Source organism: Alternaria triticimaculans (genome assembly GCF_023758025.1).
Source record: "Alternaria triticimaculans strain BMP 0046 chromosome Unknown scaffold_10, whole genome shotgun sequence".
NCBI lineage: Eukaryota > Fungi > Ascomycota > Dothideomycetes > Pleosporales > Pleosporaceae > Alternaria > Alternaria triticimaculans.
Genome location: NW_026055967.1, coordinates 1,012,092 through 1,034,705, shown reverse-complemented (window position 1 = coordinate 1,034,705; position 22,614 = coordinate 1,012,092). Strand labels below are relative to the sequence as shown.

The 22,614-nt window shown below is 53.2% G+C and overlaps 6 protein-coding genes across 6 annotated transcripts; 4 read left to right on the top strand and 2 right to left on the bottom strand.

Annotated features, from left to right (window-relative positions):
• Nucleotides 1-371: 371 nt before the first annotated feature.
• On the top strand, nucleotides 372-3,434 carry J4E78_007203 (uncharacterized protein; the record flags this gene model as incomplete). Its single annotated transcript, XM_049367810.1, has 1 exon — nucleotides 372-3,434. The coding sequence occupies one exon, from the start codon at nucleotides 372-374 to the stop codon at nucleotides 3,432-3,434; it is 3,063 nt and encodes a 1,020-aa protein (XP_049220780.1).
• A 354-nt stretch (nucleotides 3,435-3,788) lies between these two features.
• On the bottom strand, nucleotides 3,789-5,774 carry J4E78_007202 (uncharacterized protein; the record flags this gene model as incomplete). Its single annotated transcript, XM_049367809.1, has 1 exon — nucleotides 3,789-5,774. The coding sequence occupies one exon, from the start codon at nucleotides 5,772-5,774 to the stop codon at nucleotides 3,789-3,791; it is 1,986 nt and encodes a 661-aa protein (XP_049220779.1).
• A 5,774-nt stretch (nucleotides 5,775-11,548) lies between these two features.
• J4E78_007201 (uncharacterized protein) lies at nucleotides 11,549-12,795 on the top strand (the record flags this gene model as incomplete). Its single annotated transcript, XM_049367808.1, has 3 exons — nucleotides 11,549-11,842; nucleotides 11,889-12,130; nucleotides 12,186-12,795. The coding sequence occupies 3 exons, from the start codon at nucleotides 11,549-11,551 to the stop codon at nucleotides 12,793-12,795; spliced, it is 1,146 nt and encodes a 381-aa protein (XP_049220778.1).
• Nucleotides 12,796-15,623: 2,828 nt separating this feature from the next.
• On the top strand, nucleotides 15,624-16,430 carry J4E78_007200 (uncharacterized protein; the record flags this gene model as incomplete). Its single annotated transcript, XM_049367807.1, has 2 exons — nucleotides 15,624-15,761; nucleotides 15,813-16,430. The coding sequence occupies 2 exons, from the start codon at nucleotides 15,624-15,626 to the stop codon at nucleotides 16,428-16,430; spliced, it is 756 nt and encodes a 251-aa protein (XP_049220777.1).
• A 543-nt stretch (nucleotides 16,431-16,973) lies between these two features.
• On the top strand, nucleotides 16,974-18,959 carry J4E78_007199 (uncharacterized protein; the record flags this gene model as incomplete). Its single annotated transcript, XM_049367806.1, has 1 exon — nucleotides 16,974-18,959. One exon carries the CDS (start codon nucleotides 16,974-16,976, stop codon nucleotides 18,957-18,959), a length of 1,986 nt encoding a protein of 661 aa, XP_049220776.1.
• Nucleotides 18,960-19,160: 201 nt separating this feature from the next.
• J4E78_007198 (uncharacterized protein) lies at nucleotides 19,161-22,479 on the bottom strand (the record flags this gene model as incomplete). Its single annotated transcript, XM_049367805.1, has 5 exons — nucleotides 19,161-19,723; nucleotides 19,774-20,824; nucleotides 21,405-21,585; nucleotides 21,634-22,250; nucleotides 22,300-22,479. 5 exons carry the CDS (start codon nucleotides 22,477-22,479, stop codon nucleotides 19,161-19,163), a joined length of 2,592 nt encoding a protein of 863 aa, XP_049220775.1.
• Nucleotides 22,480-22,614: the final 135 nt, after the last annotated feature.

Here is a 22,614-nt window from a genome sequence, read left to right as displayed (position 1 = left end):
TCTTTCACGATACCCCCACTCAGTCGATCAATGGCTGGAATGTTTGGTGTATTTGTTGAATTCAGCTTCAAGGACGACCTTCCCTGTGAATTGATCTTGACAAAGAGATGGTGAAAGTCTTATCTAAAATCACATACGTACGTAAGGTGGAAAGAATTGGGCCTCGGTCTGGCTACGACTAGGCTGCATGTGTTGGTGCAGCAAGCGCGCGTCTGTGGGCCAATGGCGCTCAACGGCGCTGGCGCGTTCGCGATTGCCCAAGTTCGCGACTGCCCATTACACGTCCTCACGTCGACACCCCGCTTTCGCCCACGATGCACCGCCTGTACCTCGACTCCCGGTGACGATCCTTCTCCTGAGTATCCTCCGCCATGGATCCGCGATACGGCTGGCAGCCCCAGGGCTATCCCAACGGCCAGTACAATCCGTATGCGCCGCCTCCGCAACAACCGCAACAGCAGCAGCCAAATGTCTACCAGCAGCATGGCTATCCGCAGTACCCTCCCATGCAGATGCAGGCGCCGCAAGGATATCCTCAGTCACAGCCACAGCAGTATCAACTGCCGCCACAGCCCAGCATGCCCCGACCCATGAGCCAGCAGTATGCGCCAATGCCTCCGCAGATGCAGCCACCACAGCAGCAACCCCAGTACCAACGGCAGCCTCAAGTCGTCATTCCCCCGAGGACGCAGCAATATGCCCCCATGCCGCAGATGCAGCCCCCAAGGATCCGACATGTCCAGGTGCCGGTCCAGCGAACAGGCAGCACGGGCATGGCGCAAACAGACGGCTCGGGTGACCAACAGCGGCGGTATAGCGCACAGCAGGCACCCAACACGCCCAGCTCCAAGCCAGTGCAGCGGTCGCCGTCATTTCAAGAGAACGGGCCCAGGCCACAGCAGCGACCCGTCGTCACTCCTTCGCACAGTCAAGCCCAGTCTCGAGCGCCTCTACAGCCGCAGACGACGCCTCAGCAACAGCGGGTACCTTCGCAGTCGACGCCTCAGCAGCAGTACATGTCCTCTCAACCCACCCTTCAACAGCAGCGACCTTCGCAGTCGACACCCCAACAACAGCGCCCTCCACAGTCGACACCCCAGCACCAGCGACCTCTACAGTCACAGTCAACGCCCCAGCTGCAGCGTATGCCCTCACAACCCACGCTTCAAGAACAACGTCCTCTCTCACAATCTACTCCTCAACAACCGCGACCCCCACAGTCTACCCCTCAGCAACAGCGACCCCCTCAATCAACGCCCCAACAACAGCGCGTGCCCCCACAGTCTCGGACGCCGTCGAGCCAGTATGGCAGTCCGTTCCCTCAGCCGCCCTCGTCCAAACCACGCATGCACCCCCAAGTCGTCATACCGAAAGCGTCGTCTTTGCATCAGCTTACACCCACGAAGCGCGCCCATCCTCCTCCTCAGAAGGCCCTTCCTGCTGAGCTCTCCGAACTATTGCTTACGGCTGCGGACGAATACATTGCGGTCGCGCGAGGCATGGGATCGCTGCTCATACGGGAGAGAAGGGAGGCCGACGTCAGGCAATACTACAAATTGATGTCCACTGCCATGGGGTGCATGGATACTGTGCTGAAGGACTTTAACATGCCGCCAAGGGACGAAGCCAAATTGCGGTTGAGGTATGCCAGCTTGATGATTGAAGAGACGGATATCGAGGCCGCGGACATCTCCAGTCGGATCGAGGAGATTCTGTCCAAGCAGATATCGCTCTGTGGACGCCATCGCCTGCAAGATCTCAAGTTTGCTGCCCTCCATCTCCAAGCACGATATCAGTTCAAGACCAACCACCGCGCCGGTCTCAAGTCACTCGACCAGCCTATAAAGGAGGCCGAGACCTTTCAACACATTGCCTGGGTGTATGCGTTGCGGTTTCTCAAAGTCACGCTCGCACTGCAGATACCGGGTCGTGTCGAGGTCGCATTGGCTCTCCAGCAACTCCATGCTATACAAGATCACGCGGACCGGCGGGGTGATCGAGCCATCTACGTGGCTTGTCACGTACTCGAAGCGATGGTCCATCTACGCTCGGGTGCAAGCGATCGCCTCGAACAAGCCCAACGCGCCATCGCAGCGGCCAGAAGCCTGCAGCTTCAAGTCTCAGCCAAGCAGCTAGGATCGTTTGGCACTCTCATCGACATTATTGACATCGCTAGCGGTATCCAAAAGGGCAGCCCCAACCCGCAGAAGTCTACTGCGCTTCTGGAATGGATACTAGGCGACAAAAACGAACAGAGCAGCTCCCAAAGCGGCGTCTTCACTGTTCTCATTGAGCGGAGTTTTGGAGGTCACCTTACGTTTGACACTGCTGGCATCTTCCGAAAGAACGCGGAGCAAAAGGACGAATTGGTGTTTGCATGGCTTCCGATGGAGGATCTTCAAGCGTTGTGTTTCCATATCTGCGCACTGGACCAACATGTTCATGAGAAGGGTCTGAACTTCATGAAAGAAGCCCATCAGCGCTTCCGAGAGACTGCGAAGCGACGCGTCTACAGTGGTATACCTATATCCATCGCGTTTGCACGCATCGAGTGGAACATGGTACTCGACTGGTATTCCATGTTCGCCATCGGCCTCATGGCGCGTACTAGGAACGATTACGCGACCGCCGACGATGCGCTGGGTTTCCTCAAGAAGAAGATCTCAACGACCCCATACAACAACCAAGAAGCATTCGCTCGTACGCTCGCCTACTTCTCCGCCATCACCGACCAGATCAACGGATCCCACAACTCGTCACTCGCAGCATTGTCCTCTGACGTCCTCGCAATACCAGAGAAGGCCCACGCAACGCCCGCCAAAACAGACATTGCAATAATGGCAGCATTGAACCGCCTCCTCATTCTCCGCGATGTCTCGCATCCCCAACACTTCCAAGCCGCCCTCCTTCTAGCTCAAATCAAACCCCTCTGCGACGACCACCCCAATCAATACATACGCATCGCCTTCCGCCTCGTCCAAGCCTACCACAGCGAAGACGCGCCCATCCTGCAACAGAAGAAAACCGTTCAAGCCGCCGTAGGCATGGCCCAGGATGTCTCAAAACGAACCCAGAACTTCGAGTTCGTCGCTATGATGATGTGTTACTTTGTCGCGCGCTTCTTCGCCGAGACCGTCGGCGAGAAGAGTATCCAGGCGATTCGTGCGGCGAGGTCTCAAGCGGTTAAAGTGCATAGGCCGCTGTGGGTTGCTGTTGTCGCGGGTCTTTGTATGAATACTTATAGGAGGAATGGGCTTGTGGCTGAGGCGGATGCGGCGGCGCGTGAGTTTGAGAATGTGAGGGGGCAGTTGCCGGGTGCGTTGAGGGGGGTGCATGGTGGGGATGGGGATGTGGATGTGGATGCGGATGGCGATGTTGATGCTGAGGGGGAGGAGGATGTTGATGCGGATGGCGATATTGATGTTGTGGGTTAGGTGGAGGGATGGGTCGTGCGGATTCTTTTCTTCGATGTTTGTTTTCGAAGCTTTCTCATACATGCATCTGTTGGCGCTATATGGCGGGGCTTCATCATGTACTGTAAAGGGTTCGAGATACCATGGCAGTCTATGCGCGATGATGCGCGGCGTTTCAGTGCATTTGCGTTATCTGAGTGATTGGGAGAAGTGTGTGTGATGTGTGAAGTGAGGCAAAGTGTAGGATAGGCTAGAATATGGGGTAATGTCTACATATATTCATCAAGATGAATCTGTACCTGCTCGCGGTTGATGTCGATTGCCGGATTACTCGTAGTCCTCGTGCTGCAAGATGACAAGGGGGAAAGCATTAGATCATGAGGTCGTCCACCGAGCGAGAAGCTCATTCACAATGTCTTCTCCGTTGTCTTCTGCAGGCACCATTGCGCTTTCCTGGTCGTGACTGCGCATAGCTTCCATCTGTCGGTTTGCTATCTGAGAGAAGTCGAAATTGTGACTGGGTGCCAAAGAATGCATGCCCACATATGGCTCGGGTCCCTGGGCATGATAAGGCCTCTCCTCAGGTAGGACCTGATGTACAACTGGTTCAACATCAGCGTCAACCTCGTCGTCCGATTCGTCGTCCGCATCCGTCATCTCCGTTGCTGCTGAACGAGCAGGTCTCTTGGTACTCCATGAATCTATGCTCTCGCTAGAAGGCCGTAGGAAGTATCCGTCGAATTCGTCTTTAGATACGGGCGGGATCGGGGGTGTAGAGCTCCACTGTGAAGCAGACTTTGACAACGGCAGTGTTGTCTTGGTAGATCCTAGAGAAGCGATAGGCATGAAGTCATGGATTGTTTCCATCGCAAAAGGTGCTTTTGATAACGGCAGTGTAGGCTCGGTAGAAGTTGTGCTCATAAACCCGCCGTTGTTGACCGCGATGACCCATTTCAATGTTTCAACGTTCAGCATGCCAAATACGCTGGAAACAGTGATGTTGGGTTGCAGACGGATATAGACTATCTCCGGTCTGTCATATCCTATGTACGATGCAGTTATCATCATTTGCTGCTCTTTGGTGAGCTCTGACATGGCAATATGTGGATCGTTGCCGTCGTCAGTGTATGTCTTGACCAGTCCTTGGAGTGACTTCTGAGGCAGCTTCATCATACTGCTGGTGACAGAGTCCCCGTAGCCTGTCGCAAGCCCATGAAGGTAATTACTCGTCCATCCCACATAATGGCGCATTTCGTAGTCATTGGCTGAGCTGGTACTCTGTTGTACATGTTCGAGCTCGTAAGGCAATTGGGGAACTACACCAGGCCCAAAACGACTGTAAATCGATAACGTGTGGTTATAACTAGCGGATGGATCTGGAGGACCCGCATCCGGCAAGGCACCCAGAGCATGGCCTGTCTGTTGTTCTGGAAAGGCTACACCTTCTATGTTCTGGTACGGATCGAGTGATGTAGATGTACCTGCTTCGATGATCGGATTTGGCCTGCTGGGAAGTCCTTGCAACTGCATGTCCCCAGCGGAGGCTAGAAACACGTTTGCAGGACTGACTGTGGTGTGACTCCCTGAGACCCCGTGTGCATCGTCAATAGAAAGCGGTGTAGACATGTCATCAAGTCGCGCGTCAGGCGGGAGAGCTTTCGCCGAGTTCATAATCCTGGGCCTAGGCGTGTACCTGTCAGGCACGCTCTGATCTGAACCAAGACCCGGAGCGGGACGCTTTCGTGGGCCTCGTTCTTCTCCTTGAGAAGATTCCATTCGAGGTTGTGGCTTGGCCGTACTCGCTCGTTGCAGATGTACAATTGTAGACGTGAACTCCGCCCTCTCCGTCTCATGGATCGGTCGCTGTTGACCATTTCGCTGTGCAAGTGCAAGACTGGCCACAGCAATCATCAGAACAAGGTTGCTTTTTGCATCGCGAAGGTCATGGCGTAGTTCGTCGAATTGCGGCTGCAAGAATGGCCATTTCGCTTTCTCAAACCGGGATAGCTCGATCTTTGAATGCAGGGCGGGGCGCTTTCCCACCTGTTCGAAGGCGCGACGCAAAAGAGTCTCGATCTCGGTAAAGGAGGACCGGCAACGACGGAGAGCGTGCGATATGTCACTCAGGGCGACAGTATTGAACACCGACTTCAGCGTGCCTTGCGCATCAGGCTGGGGTATGATGAGCTCGCGCACCTGGTTTAGAATTGCGCATGTGCTGCTGATGTCGTCCGCGATACTCGTAACTCTTTGGCTTGCTGTCGCGACCTTTTCGGCGAGTGCGTATAGCTTTACGGAGGCTTGTACGCCGGCTGCGGTGATGCCGACCACGGATCCTGCGATGCTGAGAGGATCTGCCATTCTATGCTTTCGAAGCAGTAGACGTTCTGAGTCAGTTTGTCAAACGATCAGACATTGCATAGGAAAGAGGTAGAAGCCAGACTGTTAGGCGCATAGTCTGCAATTGTAGGAAGGCTGAGATGTGCGTCTTGGGGGCGCAGCCGGCTTACTCGAGATTGCGTACAGCTCACCCTGTTCGACCAACACACAGGATACCTAGGTAGGCGCAGTGCAGCCTGCATTAGCATGGCAAGCGGATGTTGGCAGAATCTTAACGCAATGTTGACTCTCGGATTCCTGGCTTTGGTTGTAACCTCTAGGGATGGGCGTTCGATATGCCACCCAAATAGGGTGGACTCATCATGCCGGCAGATGGCCGCATGGTGGTACCTAGGTAGTAACACAGCTCAGCTCTGCCTCATTGGAAAGAAATCTCAAATTCGCAAGGCGCATGGTGCGGTCACCGCTCGTTCTTGTTGTCAAAGTCTAGTACCCAGGGTGTTGAATGCTTCCAGGAGCCGGTGTAGACCCTGCCAATCTGCCCCGCCCCACTTCAGCTTCGGGCGACGCCAACCCATGTCTTTCAGAAGGATGCACCTCGATCCCTCAACGGAATAGCCACGCCACTGCTGACATGACCATGTTATCTTGCACTCCTTCGCTGCTGTCAGCGCACGATCTGCGAATTTCCATTGCGACCACCTCAGGTGGCGACTTGATCAGCTTTCTTCCACTGCTTTTGCAACATGCACCTTCTACGACGTGACGCCGACGGCGAGTTCAGCCTTGCTGACTATGACGACAGGCAGCTGCCACCCTACGCGATACTGTCGCATACCTGGGGTTCCGATAACGAAGAAGTGTCCTTCAAAGACATCGTGAAAGGCAGAGGCAAAGAAAAGCAAGGCTATGCCAAACTACACTTCTGTGCTAACCAAGCTGCCAATGATGGACTGGAACATTTCTGGGTAACCTGGCGATGTTCTTCTTCCTTTGCGCATCGGCTAATACCTGTTAGGTGGATACGTGCTGCATTGATAAGAAAGATAGCGTGGAACTCTCGAAAGCGATCAACTCCATGTTCTCGTGGTATCAACATTCAACCCGATGCTACGTCTATCTTTCCGATGTGACAGCGCCGCCTCGAACGCCTTGGAAGGCTGCGTTTCAGAAGAGCAAATGGTTCACCAGAGGCTGGACTCTACAGGAACTACTCGCACCATCTTCCGTTGAGTTCTTCACTGTTGATGGTAATCGCCTAGGTGATAAGCGAACACTGTCGCAGGTTATCCATCAAGCTACAGATATCTCTTTGCGAGCTTTGAAGACTTCCCCACTGCATCTCTCAGAATTCAGTATAGAAGAGCGGATGTCCTGGGCAGCTGGTCGTGAAACCAAACGGGAAGAGGATGCGATTTACTCTCTACTTGGCCTCTTCGACGTACACATGCCACCCATATATGGAGAGGGCAAATCAAATGCGTTTGATCGCCTCGAATCGGAGATTCAACGAAAGATGGCACTTGATGGTTCACGCAAAAGAAGCGCCGAGGAAGCTTTTGAGACGTTTCTTCCAGAGGAAGGCATTTCAAAGCGGAAACAGTCTACAAGCGACGGAGCTCAGGGACGTCCATCGTCAATGCAGAACTGGTGGACTGAAGCAATCGCCAGGAATATAGGGACTACCAGCAGCTATAAAAAGGGTGCTGTGTTGCTGTTGAAATGGGCAGATGAATTGGATGAGCTGCAAACCAGCAACGAAGTGAGTGAATTTAGATTTAAGTTGAGCTTTAGCACTACCCAGTATCTTCGCGCAAGTGTCCTAAATTGATCACAGGTAAAAGAGCTCGGGAATGTCTTCCAGGACCGATTTCATTTCGAGATTGACGTTGTTGAACTCAACCACCGAAGCAAACCACAACATCAGATGGATCGAATTGTGACTACATTCGTTGAGACCCACGACCAGCCCCATAACTTGTTGATCGTGTACTATACGGGCCATGCTATTCACTACAAGGATGCCGGTCGACTCAAATTTGTACCGTCCTCGGACCCATCAGCGGCCGGTGGCACTTCTACCAGTGGTCAGATAAACTGGTACAAGACAGAAGAATTTCTGTGTTCGGACGAAGTCGATGGAGACGTTCTTGCGATACTGGACACAACGTATGCGAGTAATAGCGATATACGTCGTGTGTCCAATGAAGAAAGCGACTCGAATCATAAGGACCAAGGAACTTCCAGGCGATTCCAGTTGATAAGCAGCTGTGAAAGACCAGCTCCTAGCTCCGGGTCGCTCACGCGCGCGTTGATTGACGGATTAAAAGAGCTCTGGGAGCGTGACGAGAACTCTGGTTACTCGACTCAGGACCTTCATCAGTGCATTGAGATCAACCCAATACGATCAGGCATAAGCTCTAACATGTGGTCTTTGCTATCGAACAAGGGCCATATCTTTCTGACACCGATAGGGCAACCAGAAAATGATGGGGGTGTACTCGAGCAGCAGCGTAGGCGCCCTGGACAAGGTTACTTGAAGCTTGGCTTCGCACTGAAGGATCCGTCTTTGAATAAAGACCAGATAGATCGTCTTGCAAGTATCCTGTGGTCATCGTTGGATGTCCAGTCTATTGGCCTAAGCGGCATTGATTGGCTTGGGTTTGAGCGTGGTGGATAGGGTTACTCTCGTTCTTAGACTCTCTCTCGTTGAAAATGAGAGCCATTGCACAATAGGACATGGTGGCAGAGAGAAAGGCAGAAAGGGTATTTGTTGCTCATTAAGCTTTTTTGTCGCAGCATAGTCGGGGTCCAGCAAATGTGAGTGTGTAGGCAGCATGAGCTCAACGCCAATCGGCTACTGTCCTTCTACACTGCGGTTTTACCTTAGTGAGCAAGAAACTTTACATGTGTATAGTAATCACAAAGATGCACGCAGTCGTACGAACATTCAGCGTTATTGAATGATCGTCCATCTCAGTGTACGCCAGCTGAGACTCATCCGACAAGCGGGATGCGCCCGCAGCTTGCTTATCCGGATTCCGAAGAACGATGGACCGGGTGCAAGGCGTGAAGCTAGCCAGCACAGGAGAGCCTTGAGTTCCGGTAGCCGGCCACCGACGTTTGGATACCGAGCTAAGTGTTGATGGTATTCTCCCGGCGTTTGTAGACCGCCTTGCGTCCATGACAATTGTATCGTTGTTCATTCCCGGATCATCGACTATGTTGTTAGTATCCAAAGGGGTGTCATGCAGCGCCCACCGCATCAGTTCGTTCTTCACATGTCCTCTCAGCAACGTCATTCGAGTGGCGCGGTTCATGTGGAGCACAGTTGTGCTCGTTCACAGCATTCTCAAACGCCATTGAGACCGAAACGGCGACATGCAGATGACATCAAGAAGATAAAGTTCTGGCAGACGTGGAATGGTGTGTTAATGCGAGGTGACATGTTGGTTCGAAGGTCTGTGACTCTCTGGGTAGTGACCAGTGACCGCAGATCAGGGGCCGACGATCGCTGAACTGGAGCTCCGAGACTGCTGAGAAGACGTTGGCTTGTGCTTGAACTGTTCGTCCGGGTCAGCTCACACCTACTGCGGGGCGCCTTACGCCGTTTTCGCTTACTTATGTCAATCGCGAAGATGCCATGCCATATGTCGATCCAACGGCGAACCCATCTTCGTGCAGGATCTCGAAAGACCCTGGCTATACATACTCAAGCTATCGAAACGTGAAGGTGCCAGAGGCGCGGTACTGTAGGATAAGAACAGCAATCGACATGCGTGCCACAACGCAGCACACGTTACAACTCAGATACGCACGCTAATCCTGCATCGTTGAGGAGGTTCGGAGATCTGCGTGGCTAGTAAAGACACCACAGTCTATGGCTGGTGTTCGGGTCAGCTCTCAAAGAATCATTGCTGCGGTCTCGAACTAGACTAGTGCGCCAAGGAGACAATTTGGCGCTACCGACCCGTTCCGGCTGAGATCACGTTTCACGAGATGCTTCCGAGGTTCCGGTATCTTCTCCCTTCCAAGGTTCTCAGGCATCCACTTGCTTGCACGCACTCTACATGGCAAGATCATGACGCACTTCTACAAAACTTTTTTCGTACTGCGCGACAGATCACAAATCAACTGATGTTGCATGGGCGTTCGTCTGGCTGCATCGCTGACGTAGCGCAAACTTTGTAACCGACCCTGTCCGGGCACACCTCAGCTGTAGGATTCCTGCCGCACCCCGCGTTATGCCGCTGCCAGCACAATATCTGCACGAGATCACGGTTCCTGAGGCAGTACTCGAGTTTGAAACGGACGTTACCTCACGAATGATCCTTCAGCAAATCTTTCCCACGCGAAAGACACATGCTGCATTGCTTGGTATGCCAAAATGGCATATGCATCGCGATGTTGTGTGACGCCTGATTGGTAACAAGACTCAGCAGTACACTCAGCAGGTCTGATTTAGGCGAAATGATCTCGCACGGTGTTTGCGACGCACAAGAGTGTGACTACAGCTGCGAGGCCTTCCGCGCCTGTTGAGAACACTTCAGACACGGTAGACTCGTGGCGTGGCGTCGCGCCTCATCAGTACAACCGGAGTTTCTTTAAACGCGAGGTTCACAACACGGACAAAGGCGGCCCGCCTTACAAGCACTTCACGATGTATATTTCTAATCAGTTATTTCCAGGGCCTGTCCTGAACGGCGGACCAGAGCGCACCAGGTTGGTACGCGGTAAGGCAGCTAACGATGATAGAGTTTGAAGTCCGATCCGCAGGGATGCTTCCGAGCATCAAGACTCGCCATTCTCTGCTTTAGTGTCGCACTAGGACTACGGGCAGATTACACCACACAAATTAGCCGGTATTTGGTGGCTTTCGTGCATGACGCTACCAACTTCGAGTGGTACCCTGTTCTATTCCGTGCTGGTGTACCCCTCAGCATGTGAAGATATCATCTTGACGCGGACGCACAACTTCACCAGCCAGTACCGGAGGCGGAAAGGTTTGCTGAGGATACGGCCAATGAACAACAATGCTACCCGACCGTACAATGAACAATCGCAGTATGCTCGCGCCGACAGCTTCGTGCTGGGCTCTCGCCTGATCATGAAAGCCATTCCGTACGGACTTAGCCAGCCTGGTCATTCAGCAACGGACGTCGTGTATTCGACCAAGACGATTTCTTGTGTAACATCGGGTGCGCCACGCGAAAGCTCGTTCGTCAAAGCACCTGCATGATCTTCACCCGGTGAACCGAGGGACGAGTTCCTGGCTTGGGAGAAGTTCATTCGGTTGACGGCAAAGATCAGCATCCGCCATGAGAAACGCATAGACTGCATCATGCAAGTGGCCTCGTATGTCGTCTTGCTGACTGCAGCGGTTCGCCATGAGAACACGCCCCTCAAATCTAGACTATTTGCGTGTTTAGTGAGGAGTCCATAGTCTCATTGGCCCGAGCCAACTTCTTGCCGTCCGCTAAGTCTAGCTCCTTCGTTAGGCACAGCATCTCCCCAGATCTTCCCTACCGCTGCTTCCAGGGTCATGTTTATCCATCGGTTTTGAGTTTCGGATACCTCCTCAAACGACGTAGCATCCCGGTTCTGTGTGAACTGGCGCACTAGCCCGTGCAGCCTGCAGTGCAGGTACCTCTGGGCGCAGTGCCTGACACATGTACTCTTCCACACACAGGGAACCGCGAATACATATGTAAAGGATTGCCTTGGTCGCCTCATCGTACCTGTCCGACACATCGACAAGCTACGTGTGGCATCGTCTGTACCTTTTTGCAACCGCCATGGATCCTTTAACACCCGAACAGTCGGCTGCCTTGGCCAAGGACGATCGAGGTCCACTCACCAAGTCTATCGTCGTTGCCTTTACATGCATCGCGGTGATATGCGTTGGCCTACGTCTCTTCACTCGGCTTCGATACCTGGGACGAGCATTAGGATGGGAAGACTACACCATCGTAGTCTCTATGGCTCTCTCCATCGCGACCGGTATACTTCAGGTCATGCAAGCCAACGCTGGCAACGGCAAACACGCTCCCCTCATCGAGTTCCCTACCGGAGTTGAAATCATCTTGAAGGTGAGGAACTATCCTTTCTTCATAGTATCAAGCTAATATATCCCAGTACCTCTTCTGGAGTATCATTTGCTACAACGCCAGCCTCATGTTCACCAAAGTGTCTATCCTTCTGCAGTACGGCCGAATCTTCACTGTGCGAGAAATGCGCATCCCTCTCCACATCGTTATGGCCATTTGCATTCTTTGGGGTGTATCTACGATCATCACTTCGATCTTCACATGCGTCCCTATCCACGCTTACTGGAAGATCCTTGAGCAGCCGACTTCGAAGTGTATCGACAACAAGACGTGAGTGCTACCAACTTGCTCAGCCTTACGATGCGCAATGCTAATTTGACAATAGGATTTGGTATGTGAACGCTAGCATCAACATCGTAACCGATCTTCTCGTCGCCTTCCTTCCCGTTCGAGTCATCTGGACCCTGCAAATCGCCATGCGTCAGAAGGTTGCTCTCCTCGCCATCCTTACTATCGGTTGGTTCGTGTGTGTCGTGTCGATCCTTCGGCTCCACGCCCTCGTCGTCCTGGTTGCACATCCCGACGACAACACTTATTACAGTGCACCAACAGCCTACTGGTCCGCGATCGAGATGAACCTTGCTATCGTGTGCGCATCACTTCCTGCACTTAAGCCACTGGTCGTCAAAATCATTCCCGGATTCTCTTCATCGCTCAACGCCAGCAGAGCAATCTACGGAAATGGCACGGGAACTGGAGCCAGCACGAAGCAAATTGGTGTCAGGAGCACAGCAAGGCGCATGGACGATGATTTCGAATTGGGTCGACCAGGTAGCACGACACCATACCAGACAACTTCTGAAGAAGGAGGCATGTATGGCAAGAACATATACGTTTCGCGACATTTCGAGCAGCATTTCGAGCAGAGCTCGCGTATCAGCGACAGCGAGAGCCAGAAGGATCTCGTCGCTGAGCCAAACTCGGTACTTCACTGAGCGATTGTAACATAGAATTTGACATTTTTCTTCCGAAACCTGCTCATGCATGAACCCGTCTCCTCTCCTCTCCACTTCCCGGTCTGATGTTGAAAGCTCCCAACGGAACAGCGCACGGTACCTCGCGACGTGCCGCCTGCCAGGGAACGCATCTCGGTTACCATCTCCTGAGCCCGAGGGCGCAGTGCGCAAAACGCCTCTTTCCTATACCCACCACTCGTTCATACAGTCGAACTCCGCCGCGCGCTGAATGGCTAATGCCAGTCTTGGCCTCCACTATTAGCCGCGATCATGGACTCGGGCGAGAATGCAGCGCCACCCGCCGGAAGGCTTGAATTTGATATCCTTCGAGTATAGCCCCAGCCCCAGTGCCTAAGGGGTTCGTGGATAGCGCACCAAGGTACGTACCTGAGCGCTGGGCTACAACATGCCGCCTGCCTAACACGGCCAAGCATGAGGCCTCAACATCGACGGACGCTTTGAACCGACCTGCCGCCGTCATCTGCATGACACGTGAGCCACGCGTCTGACGGAGATGCTCCCTGTGGCACGCAACGTCGACGATGCCGACGGAGCTGTCGATCACCCTCCGGCATCTCCACAGGCATCTCTCGCTAGCCCGTTCGAGCCTGGCACCTCGGTAACGGCCCGATTGCGCACCAGCATGCCGGTCGCTTCTTATATCCGTTGCCTCCCTTTCGCGAACGTGAATCGCGTATGTAGTTATAACAATCTCAATCGGTCCGCGAACCGGATCGCTGGTCGTTTCCATACCTGTCGGAGAGTGTTCCGAATGATCGGCGCTCTGCCTCCCGGGCGTCTTCGCGTAGCTGAGTACGGTAGCAAAACACCTTGTGTTAGACAAATCGCATCTCTCATATACATAGATCGGAAACCGGCAGAAGAAGGGCCGGTGACACTGGATCTCACCAGTGTACCGGGTTTCATTGACCCTGACGACTGACGTGCCTTAGCAGATCAGAATGGAAGGACAGCAATGTTCGACGTGCCAAAGGGGCAGCTTCTAGTGTTTCCAGGAGAATACTATCGGAGGACACTATCTCGAGGACATCCGAGTACGTTCGCTTATGCGCTAATGTTCTGTGACGCTTCCCATCACGCCCCAACGGTGACAATTCACGAGATCATCGACTTTAATCGTACGATGTTTACTCATCAATGGGAATCTCCAATACGCTATGTCATGGATGGGACAATCTCATACCCGGGATGCGAATCTGATCGGACTTCTGCACCGCGTCCTATGGCGAAAGATTCCGTGAACATGTACCCATGGCCGCGGAAAGAATCACGTACATTCACTCCGCCCAGGGCTTCCTTGCAACGGCTCTCAATCCCCATTATACCCAGACCTCCGAGCCGTCCTCCTGGTTGCGAACTCAAACCCAGCCCGATCGCAGATCTGACATGTCATGGCACGGCGAAAACACCTGTAGCGTCTAGCGGAATGTGAATATCAACGGAGCTTTTATTTAGATCGCGTATAATAAACCTTCATGATCTGTCTAAACTCTATCTCGGTCACTACGTGCTGGTTTTGCGGTTGTCGCAACATTGCGATCGACAAGAAGCAGGCGTCTAGCATAACCACTAGAATCTATCCTGAACACGCAGGGGAATAGGTGTACCACTATCAAGCTTCTTCTCTTTAGTCTCCTTGATGTCGAGACCGAGGAAACAGCAGGCTGGTATATACCTCACCTTCTACACTAACTAGGCAATGCAAAGTGCCTAGGTATTGCGCTGAGGGACTTGCAATTGAGCAAGAGCTCGTGTTTCATCATTTGCTGGACCGCTCCTCGTGAGATGTAAATAAGGTGACTGGTCGAACATCGCGATCTATCGTGGCGTTGAGTTTTGCATCATCCAGCAAGACTACCTAGGTAGGTACCCAGGTACGGCTCGGGGGCTATCATCCGACCGTCCGACGTGGTAGAACGCTTGTCTTGGGGTTGAGGAACACGATAAATCAAAAATGACTAATCTTTGCACAGTTGCTTCCTTGTAGGTACCTGGGCATGTAACAACAGTTCGCTAGAATCCTTTGCCGTTAGTGTCGATGACGGCCTGGGCAGCGGGGAAGTGCGCGACCCGCTCCGGCCCCAGGGGCCTTGAGCGCCGCAGCATCGTCCCACCTGGTCGTCTACTTCCTTTCTTCGCATCACTCACACCCACTCTCATCAACATCAATATCGTCTGCGACAACACCATCGCCATTAGGAGTGTGCGTGTCTCCCCTGTCACGCCTTCCGACGTGATCGTGTAGTTGTCATCCCACTTCGGCGCGGAGCTCGGTGGGCCGCGCTGGTTGCATCGCATATAGCACCTGTTTATTCACCTCGCCTTGGCCGTCGCATCTGCAAAGAGAGATGCATTCCAGTTGGATCGCGGGTACACAAAATACGGAAGACCTTGTCTTTAACGATTACCATTGGTGGGTCTTCTCGTGCAAGATTGATTAACATATTGCGGGGTGCGTCATTTCGAGATGAACTGTGGATCCATGGAGCGACTTCTTTGAGGCCATTTTACGTGTTTCTTTGGCAAGGCGAGGTATGAAAACTGGAAGTGAGCACCCCATGATCATCGGAGAAAGTGTCATTACCGCCAACTAGACACTATACCAAGACCTTCAGCTGGACCAGCCGGCTTATTCTTGGGATAAGCGGAGCTGAGCCCTTCGGTGTATACCTAGGTATATCTTGATGATTTCGAAGGACACAAAGATTGCACTACATAGGCGTTCGATAACAATCTAGAAGTTGCGCTCCGCCCAACACGGTACGAAAAGTATACACCCTACCAACATGCGCGTCACTATCCGCTCGGCATGGCTGGCTATCGCAGCCTTGGCAGTAGCAGCATCAGCAACTCCAATGGAACTGACAAATCGCCAATCGACGGTGAAGATCATGACTCTCGGCGATTCGATCACCGGTAGCCCAGTATGTACCTTGCACCAATACTACTGCAATACGTACTTAAACACTACACAGGGCTGCTGGCGGGCTTACCTCTGGCAAAACCTCCAAGAAGCCGGTATCAAGAACACCGACTTTGTAGGCAGTCTGGCTGGCCAGGGCTGTGGCTTTCCATACGACGGAGAGAACGAGGGACATGTAAGCTCAGCATCACGCACCCATTGCACCGCTGATCCGGAACGGCAGGGTGGCTTTCTAGCAGTGAACATCGCGAACCAGAACCAGCTTCCCGGTTGGCTCTCATCCGCCAAACCCGACATCGTCATGATGCACCTCGGTACGAACGACTTGTGGAGCAACCGCTCGCCCCAAGAGATCACCACCGCATTCAGCAAGCTCGTAGACCAGATGCGCGCCTCGAAGCCTACGATGAAAGTCCTTGCCGCGAAGATCATTCCCATGAATCCGTCGAACTGCGCTGAGTGTGGGCAACGTGTGGTTGCTCTGAATACTGCGATTGAAGCATGGGTTGCTACCAAGACGACTGCGACCAGCCCCATCACGGTTGTAGACGCTTGGACTGGGTTCGATACGAAGACTATGACCGGCGATGGCGTTCATCCGAATGATGCGGGTAACAAGAAGCTGGCCAAAGCGTGGTTTCAGCCATTGGCGGATGCCATCAAAGGCTGATATGCCTGGACAAACAATGTCTGTATTTTATCAAGAGGACGCAATGTTGACAAGTTCTCGGGCCATCGGTGTATACATCTCATTGATGCGCGATGTACTGAGACGCGTTGGTGTATGTCGGCTCCGTCCGCTGCATTTGGCCGCTCTTCCACTCTGCAAGAAATACTTGTTATCCTCAAATTGCATGAACGATCTCTCCTCCGGACTCCGAAACCCCGAATGTCCCCGTACATAAATTCGTACGAAGTTTGCTTATGTTCCGTGTCATCCCATCGTGTTGTCGCTGAGGGTTCGGCGTGCCAAGATATCCGAACATGAGGCTGTCGGCGATACTTCGTAGCAATCAGCCACTCCAGAAACGCGTGTACTTTCCTGTCTAGGGAAGGTATACAACATCGCCTTCGGCCGTAAGAACATACTGAATGCATACGCTTCGCGCGTTGCGGACTCTGGAATCACCGGCATGATGGGTGATTTCTTATATATGGTATCGAGACCAAGTATGAGCATTCTCACCATCAAGTCCTACATACCAGCTTCTCTATGTCTGCCTCTGGAACCACTATGCTCATGCGAATACTCACCGCGGCAGCGCTGTATGCTGCAACAAACGCCATACCGGCACGACAGCCATCCTTTGCGGAGACCGTGTTCCACAACGGCTCCATCTACACGCTGGACGCGTATTCGTCAAAGGTCGAAGCGCTGGCAATTAAAGACGGCGTCATCACCTTTGTCGGATCGAACGAAGATGCCAAAGTACGCATTGGCAATGCGACTCAGGTAGTCAATCTCCAAGGCCACGCTGCCATTCCAGGCTTGATCGACTCCCATATGCACATCCTCGGTGGCGGCATCTATCTCCTCAAATGCGACCTGAACTACCAGCCGCTCGATCTACCTGGAGTTCTTCAGCACATCCAGCGCTGCATTGACGATGAACCCGACAAACCGGATGATGCTTGGATGGAAGCGGTGAACGTGGACTACTCGACTCTCACCTCACGGAGCGGAAAAATCGACAAGACAAGCATCGATGTGCTGAAGACGAAACGCCCTGTAGTCGTCCGCTCAAGCGACTATCACACCATCTTGGTGAATTCGCGGGCGTTGGAGATATCCAACATCACCGCTGCGACTCCGAACCCATCCAATGGCGTTATCGAACGGCTACCCGGAAGCCAGGAGCCTTCAGGCGTACTTGAAGACAATGCTTCTGATCTACTCGGCATACCTCTGCCTTCCCCAGAAGAGGCCGTGAAGGCCGCTCTAGCTGCTATGCAGCTACTGCGCCAGTCCGGTATCACTACCTTTCAAGAGGCGATGGCTTTGAAGGAGTACGACCAGGTGTTTCAGGCTGTCCAGCAGGGAGGAGGTCTGAGCGCACGAGCGTTCTTTGACTACCGTGTTGATGCTCCAAGCTCCGTCGCCGAAGTGCCTGATCTAGTGGCCAAGACTGTCGAGCTCATTCGCGGGTTCGATAATAACTCTACGATGCAGCCTGCTCCATCACTCAAATGGCAGGCCGTTAAGGCCTTCTTGGATGGTGTCATCACTTATCCGGCAAGAACGGCAGCTCTCATTGAGCCATACTGGAGCTTGGTCAATGGGTCTAATACGACATGGGCACCTGACCCAAGCACGCTCAGGAAGACGTACTGGGAACCTGAGATCCTTGCACGTACTCTTTCGGGCTTCTTCCTCGCCGGTATAGACGCACAACTCCATGCCGACGGCGATCTTGCTGTCCGCGTTGGTCTCGACGCCGCCGAATCGTTCCGTAAAGCGCACCCCGGGCACGACTTCCGCCTTGGCCTAGCACACGACGAGCTCTCTCACCAGGACGACTGGCGCCGTTTCAAAGAACTGGAAGTCGACGCCATCATGAGCTTCCAGTGGTCTCAGCTCGCCCCTTCATACCTCCCAAACACGTTCCCATCGCTAGCCGAATACCGCCGCCAGAACTTGCAAGCCTATGCCGAGATCGAGAAAGCCGGTCGACCCGTTACCTACGGAAGTGACTGGCCAGTCGATCCTCTCGACGAGTTCCTGGCTCTGAAGATAGCAGTCACGCGATCAGGTGATCCCGGTAATCCCCATTCCTCGGCATCTCAGGGCGCTCCTTACAATGGCACCTTTCCTGGCGAGGGTATCTCCCGCGAAGCTGCTCTTCGCGCCATGACTATCAACGGCGCCAAGTTCCTGAGGGCAGAGAAGTACATTGGATCTCTGGAGGTTGGCAAGTTTGCTGATCTGATCGTCTTGGAGAACGACTACTTTACTGTGCCGGAGGAGATGATTGGTCGCCAACGTGTCCAGCTCACGATGGTGGGAGGTGAGGTCGTGTATATTGCTAAAGAGGCTGATCAGAAGTTTGGAAATATCACTGCCAAGTATCCTAACGATGACAAAGCGAGTGTAGCTCTGGATCGCAAGGCAATCGGCGGCTTGGACCGCAAGCAGGTGTCGATGAAGGGAGCTGTGAATGCTGCAAAATTGAGGAAGAGGAATGAGTGCGTGCATCATTGAAGTAGCGTAGCCACCTGGGGGTAGTAGTGCGCCATATATCTCTGTCAATTAGACCATGTAGCCTGTCAGTATTAGCATTTTAAACAGCGCATTGAAATAAAATTTTGATTAGAGTTCTCCAAGAGTGACATGATGCATGCCTGAATCGCGGTGCAGGTTGTGAGATAAGTCATCCTCAGACGGGACAACGACCTCGTAGAACTACCGAAATTCGGCATAAGCGAAATGCGCCGGAGTCAGTACAGGCTGCAGTTCGCCATACGAATACAGGCCCATCATCATGCCAGTGAAAGGCTGCCCAATGTCTGGGTTACGCGTCATGACCTGGGTATCAATCTCGCCCAGCCATGTCCACTCAGCGCTCTGCTGTGCCCCATCGCCGATTTCCCGGTAGCCAAACCGGTAGGAGGTAGCCGTACTCTCGATGGCGAGCTTCACCTCACCCTTCTCTGAAATGGGTTGCTCCACATTCTCCATGTCTGGACGGGTAAGTCGAATGCATCGTTGAGACTGACCATTGCGATCGGCAAAAGCAATGCCAATGCTAGAGTAGCAAGTGTGATTCCAGTACAACACGGTTCCGGCCTCGACGCGTGGAGCGTTTGGTTGGAAATCCAATTGGGTCTCCCACGTCACCAGCCAATGTCGTTGCTTTCGCAGGAATAGCGTCGGACATGCTGGCATCGAGAGGGTGTATGGACCGCCATTTAGGGTGAGAGAATCGTGTCGCGCTGTCATCGAGTAGTCCTTCTTCACGGGTGTATCTAGGCGTGCATTAGCTTTGTACCCTATGCCAGCTTCTTGGATTGCTTACTCTTCCTGTACCAGCCAAGGCCGAGCCTGACCCCGCTGAAATCATCCCTCCAAGCCTTGTCGTCATCAAGAGTGGACTCTTTCGGCCCGTTCATCTGCAGTGTGACCGGTTTCCCTTCGTTGAAAATTGGCCAGTCATTTTCCCAACGGACAGGGAGTAACATGGACTCGCGTCCGAAAACCGAAGTTCGCCATTCGTCATCTTCCTTCCTCGGTCGCACGCCTAGACACATGGCCCACCACTGGCCTTGGGTGTCCTCAACAATATCGCAATGGCCAGTATTCTGGATCTCGTCGTCTGTTGTGTTGCGCCAAAGTGGGTTGTGCGGTGCTTGCTCCCAAGGTCCGAAGGGGCTTTCCCGACTCCGGCTCACATATTCGCAGTGCCCAGACTCTGTGCCTCCTTCCGCCGTGAAGAGATAGTAGTAGCCGTTCAACTTGAAAAGATGCGACCCCTCTGATATACCGGACTCCGACTCCCGAACCATCTTAGGCGTAGACTTCAAAGTGCCAGTTTCCAGATCGACAGTAGATATGTGTATCGCAAAGTCTTTCAATTTGCCCCCAGGAGTCCGATCAAGCTTCCTGTAGGTGGAAGACAAGTATACCTGACCATCGTCGTCCCAGAACAGGTCGAAGTCGAAGCCAATTTGGTCGAAGTACACAGGTTCGGACCACGTGCTGTCGTTCCAGATGTTGGTGGTTTTGACGTAGAAGCCTCGGGGCCATACGCGATCGTCGTTTTGCGGTCTGTATCGGTCGAAAGAGTTGGTAATGATATAGAATGTCCCCTTGTGGTAACGAATGGTTGTTGCCCAGATACCGCCTCCCGGCTCAGGAGTCTTGATATCCAGTTGTGACTTGCGCGAGAGCGCATGGCCGATCAGCTTCCATTTGATAAGGTCTTTACTGTGATATATGGGCGCGCCGGGAAAGTATTCGAAGGACGAGGTAACACAGAAGTAGTCGCTACCCACGCGTACGACAGACGGGTCTGGGTTGAAGCCAGGGAGAACTGGGTTGGTGAAAGCAGACATGGCGAAAGTCGCTACCTGTATTTTGGTCTTGGGAAAGTCAATGTGGGATGAGGCTCAAAGGCTTGAGTGAGTATATAGGCCAATTGCACCGCGGCTGCCATCTTCCGCGATGAGCCGCATGCCGCGTCTGCGGATGAGGCTGAGACCATTTTGACGGCCGACGAGTGGGAGCCCAATCGCGTAAAAGTACGGTCGCGCGTTTTTCCTCGAATCACAATATGTGTGGATGTATCTCGTGATGTTCCAGGCCTTCCGAGGAGCTATCGTGAGAGGAACACGGGGGAGCTGGAGGATTGAGGGGTAAGGCTTGGCGAGGCCAAAGCGTTCCTTCACGGGCAAATCTCGGGTCTCTCAACAAAACAACACGCCTGGTTCACAACACACGCGGCAGCCGGCACTGCCTCTGCACTTATCCAAACACATCATGTTCGCACGGAAGCGAGTGTGCCGAATATGCGCTTTGTGATCGCGGTACAGTGGGTAGCGCTTACATTGCCAGGCGCGCTCCCATCTACTTAGGTATGCTAATGAAACATCCTCAATTGTAGGTTACTGCCATACCACCAGGCAGCTCCGTCAACCAGTCACCGCTTACTCCGACATCCTCAACCGCCTGTTGCGGTTTCTTGCATTTCATCGAGTCTTGCGCAGACTGAATCTTCAACACCTGACAGTTGGCGTTCGCACACTTGCCGCTTGGCAAAGCATCCATGGCCTTCTGGAGCGAGTCGTCTTTCCAGCCAAAGAGGTAGTCACCATGCTGTCCGTAACCCGTACTATCTCCCGTCAGTCATTACGAAACAAGCAGAGAGAGGAGCGCTCACCCATCGCCAAAGCTGTACACGAACGGCTGCTTGTTGTTGCCGTACCATGCGTTGTTTTTGTACCGGCCGGTGTCCCACATGATCTCGTACATCACCTGCGGGATAGCTACCGGGTGCGTACTGGGACAGTTTGGGGTGCCTAGACCTCCGCCGTTGGAGTACGCGACGTGGCTTTTGTGATCGGGCGAATCAAGGTTCTTTCCATCCCAGCAAGACGGAAAGATGACCGTCGCTCTGATGCCACCAGGACAGTACTTGTTGGGCAGTTCTGCGGTGTCTTTCGCGTCACAGGGCGCAAAGCCTTCCCCGTTTTGCAAGCATCGATGGCAGATGCTCGCGCGATTAGGCTTCTTGGCCATAGGATCACCCGCAATCATGCGGAACCCAGGCTTGAAGGCCGTCATCTTGTTGTTCTTCGCAGAGTACGGCATGTAGTACACCGTCATGCCACCGTCTTGCTGGAGCCCTACGTTGGCGAACTGGGGCACACGTTGGAATGTGCCATTCTCGGGCGATTTGAAGTAGAGCGAGGCAGTCCAGTAGTTGCTGAAGTCCTCGCTGTATGTGCAAGACGTACAAGTCGAACGTGTCGGAGGATCAAAGACACCAGGCTCCATCTATGATCTGTCAGTGGACGTGTTGCTCATGGATCGGGTGGAGTATTACGGTAAGGTTGAAAGAGTTTCCTCCGATAATCTGATGCGTGTGTGGTGAGGGTCGCTGGCCGGGGTTCACCAACGGATCGGCTCTCTCAACGGTGAGCTGCGAGCAGGCGAAGCGCAGCATGTTCTGCGCAGAGACGCATTGCGTCAAGAGCGCGCTGGCGAAGACGGTGGACCAAATCATGACGACGATGGTATGACTAGCTACTGGTGAGTTGCGAAAGCCATCAGGTCGAAGTTACGAGGCTTCTTAAGCCAAGGAGTTCTCATGACGTCCATCCAAAGTGGAGGTTTGCTATCAGTGAGTATATTACGGTGT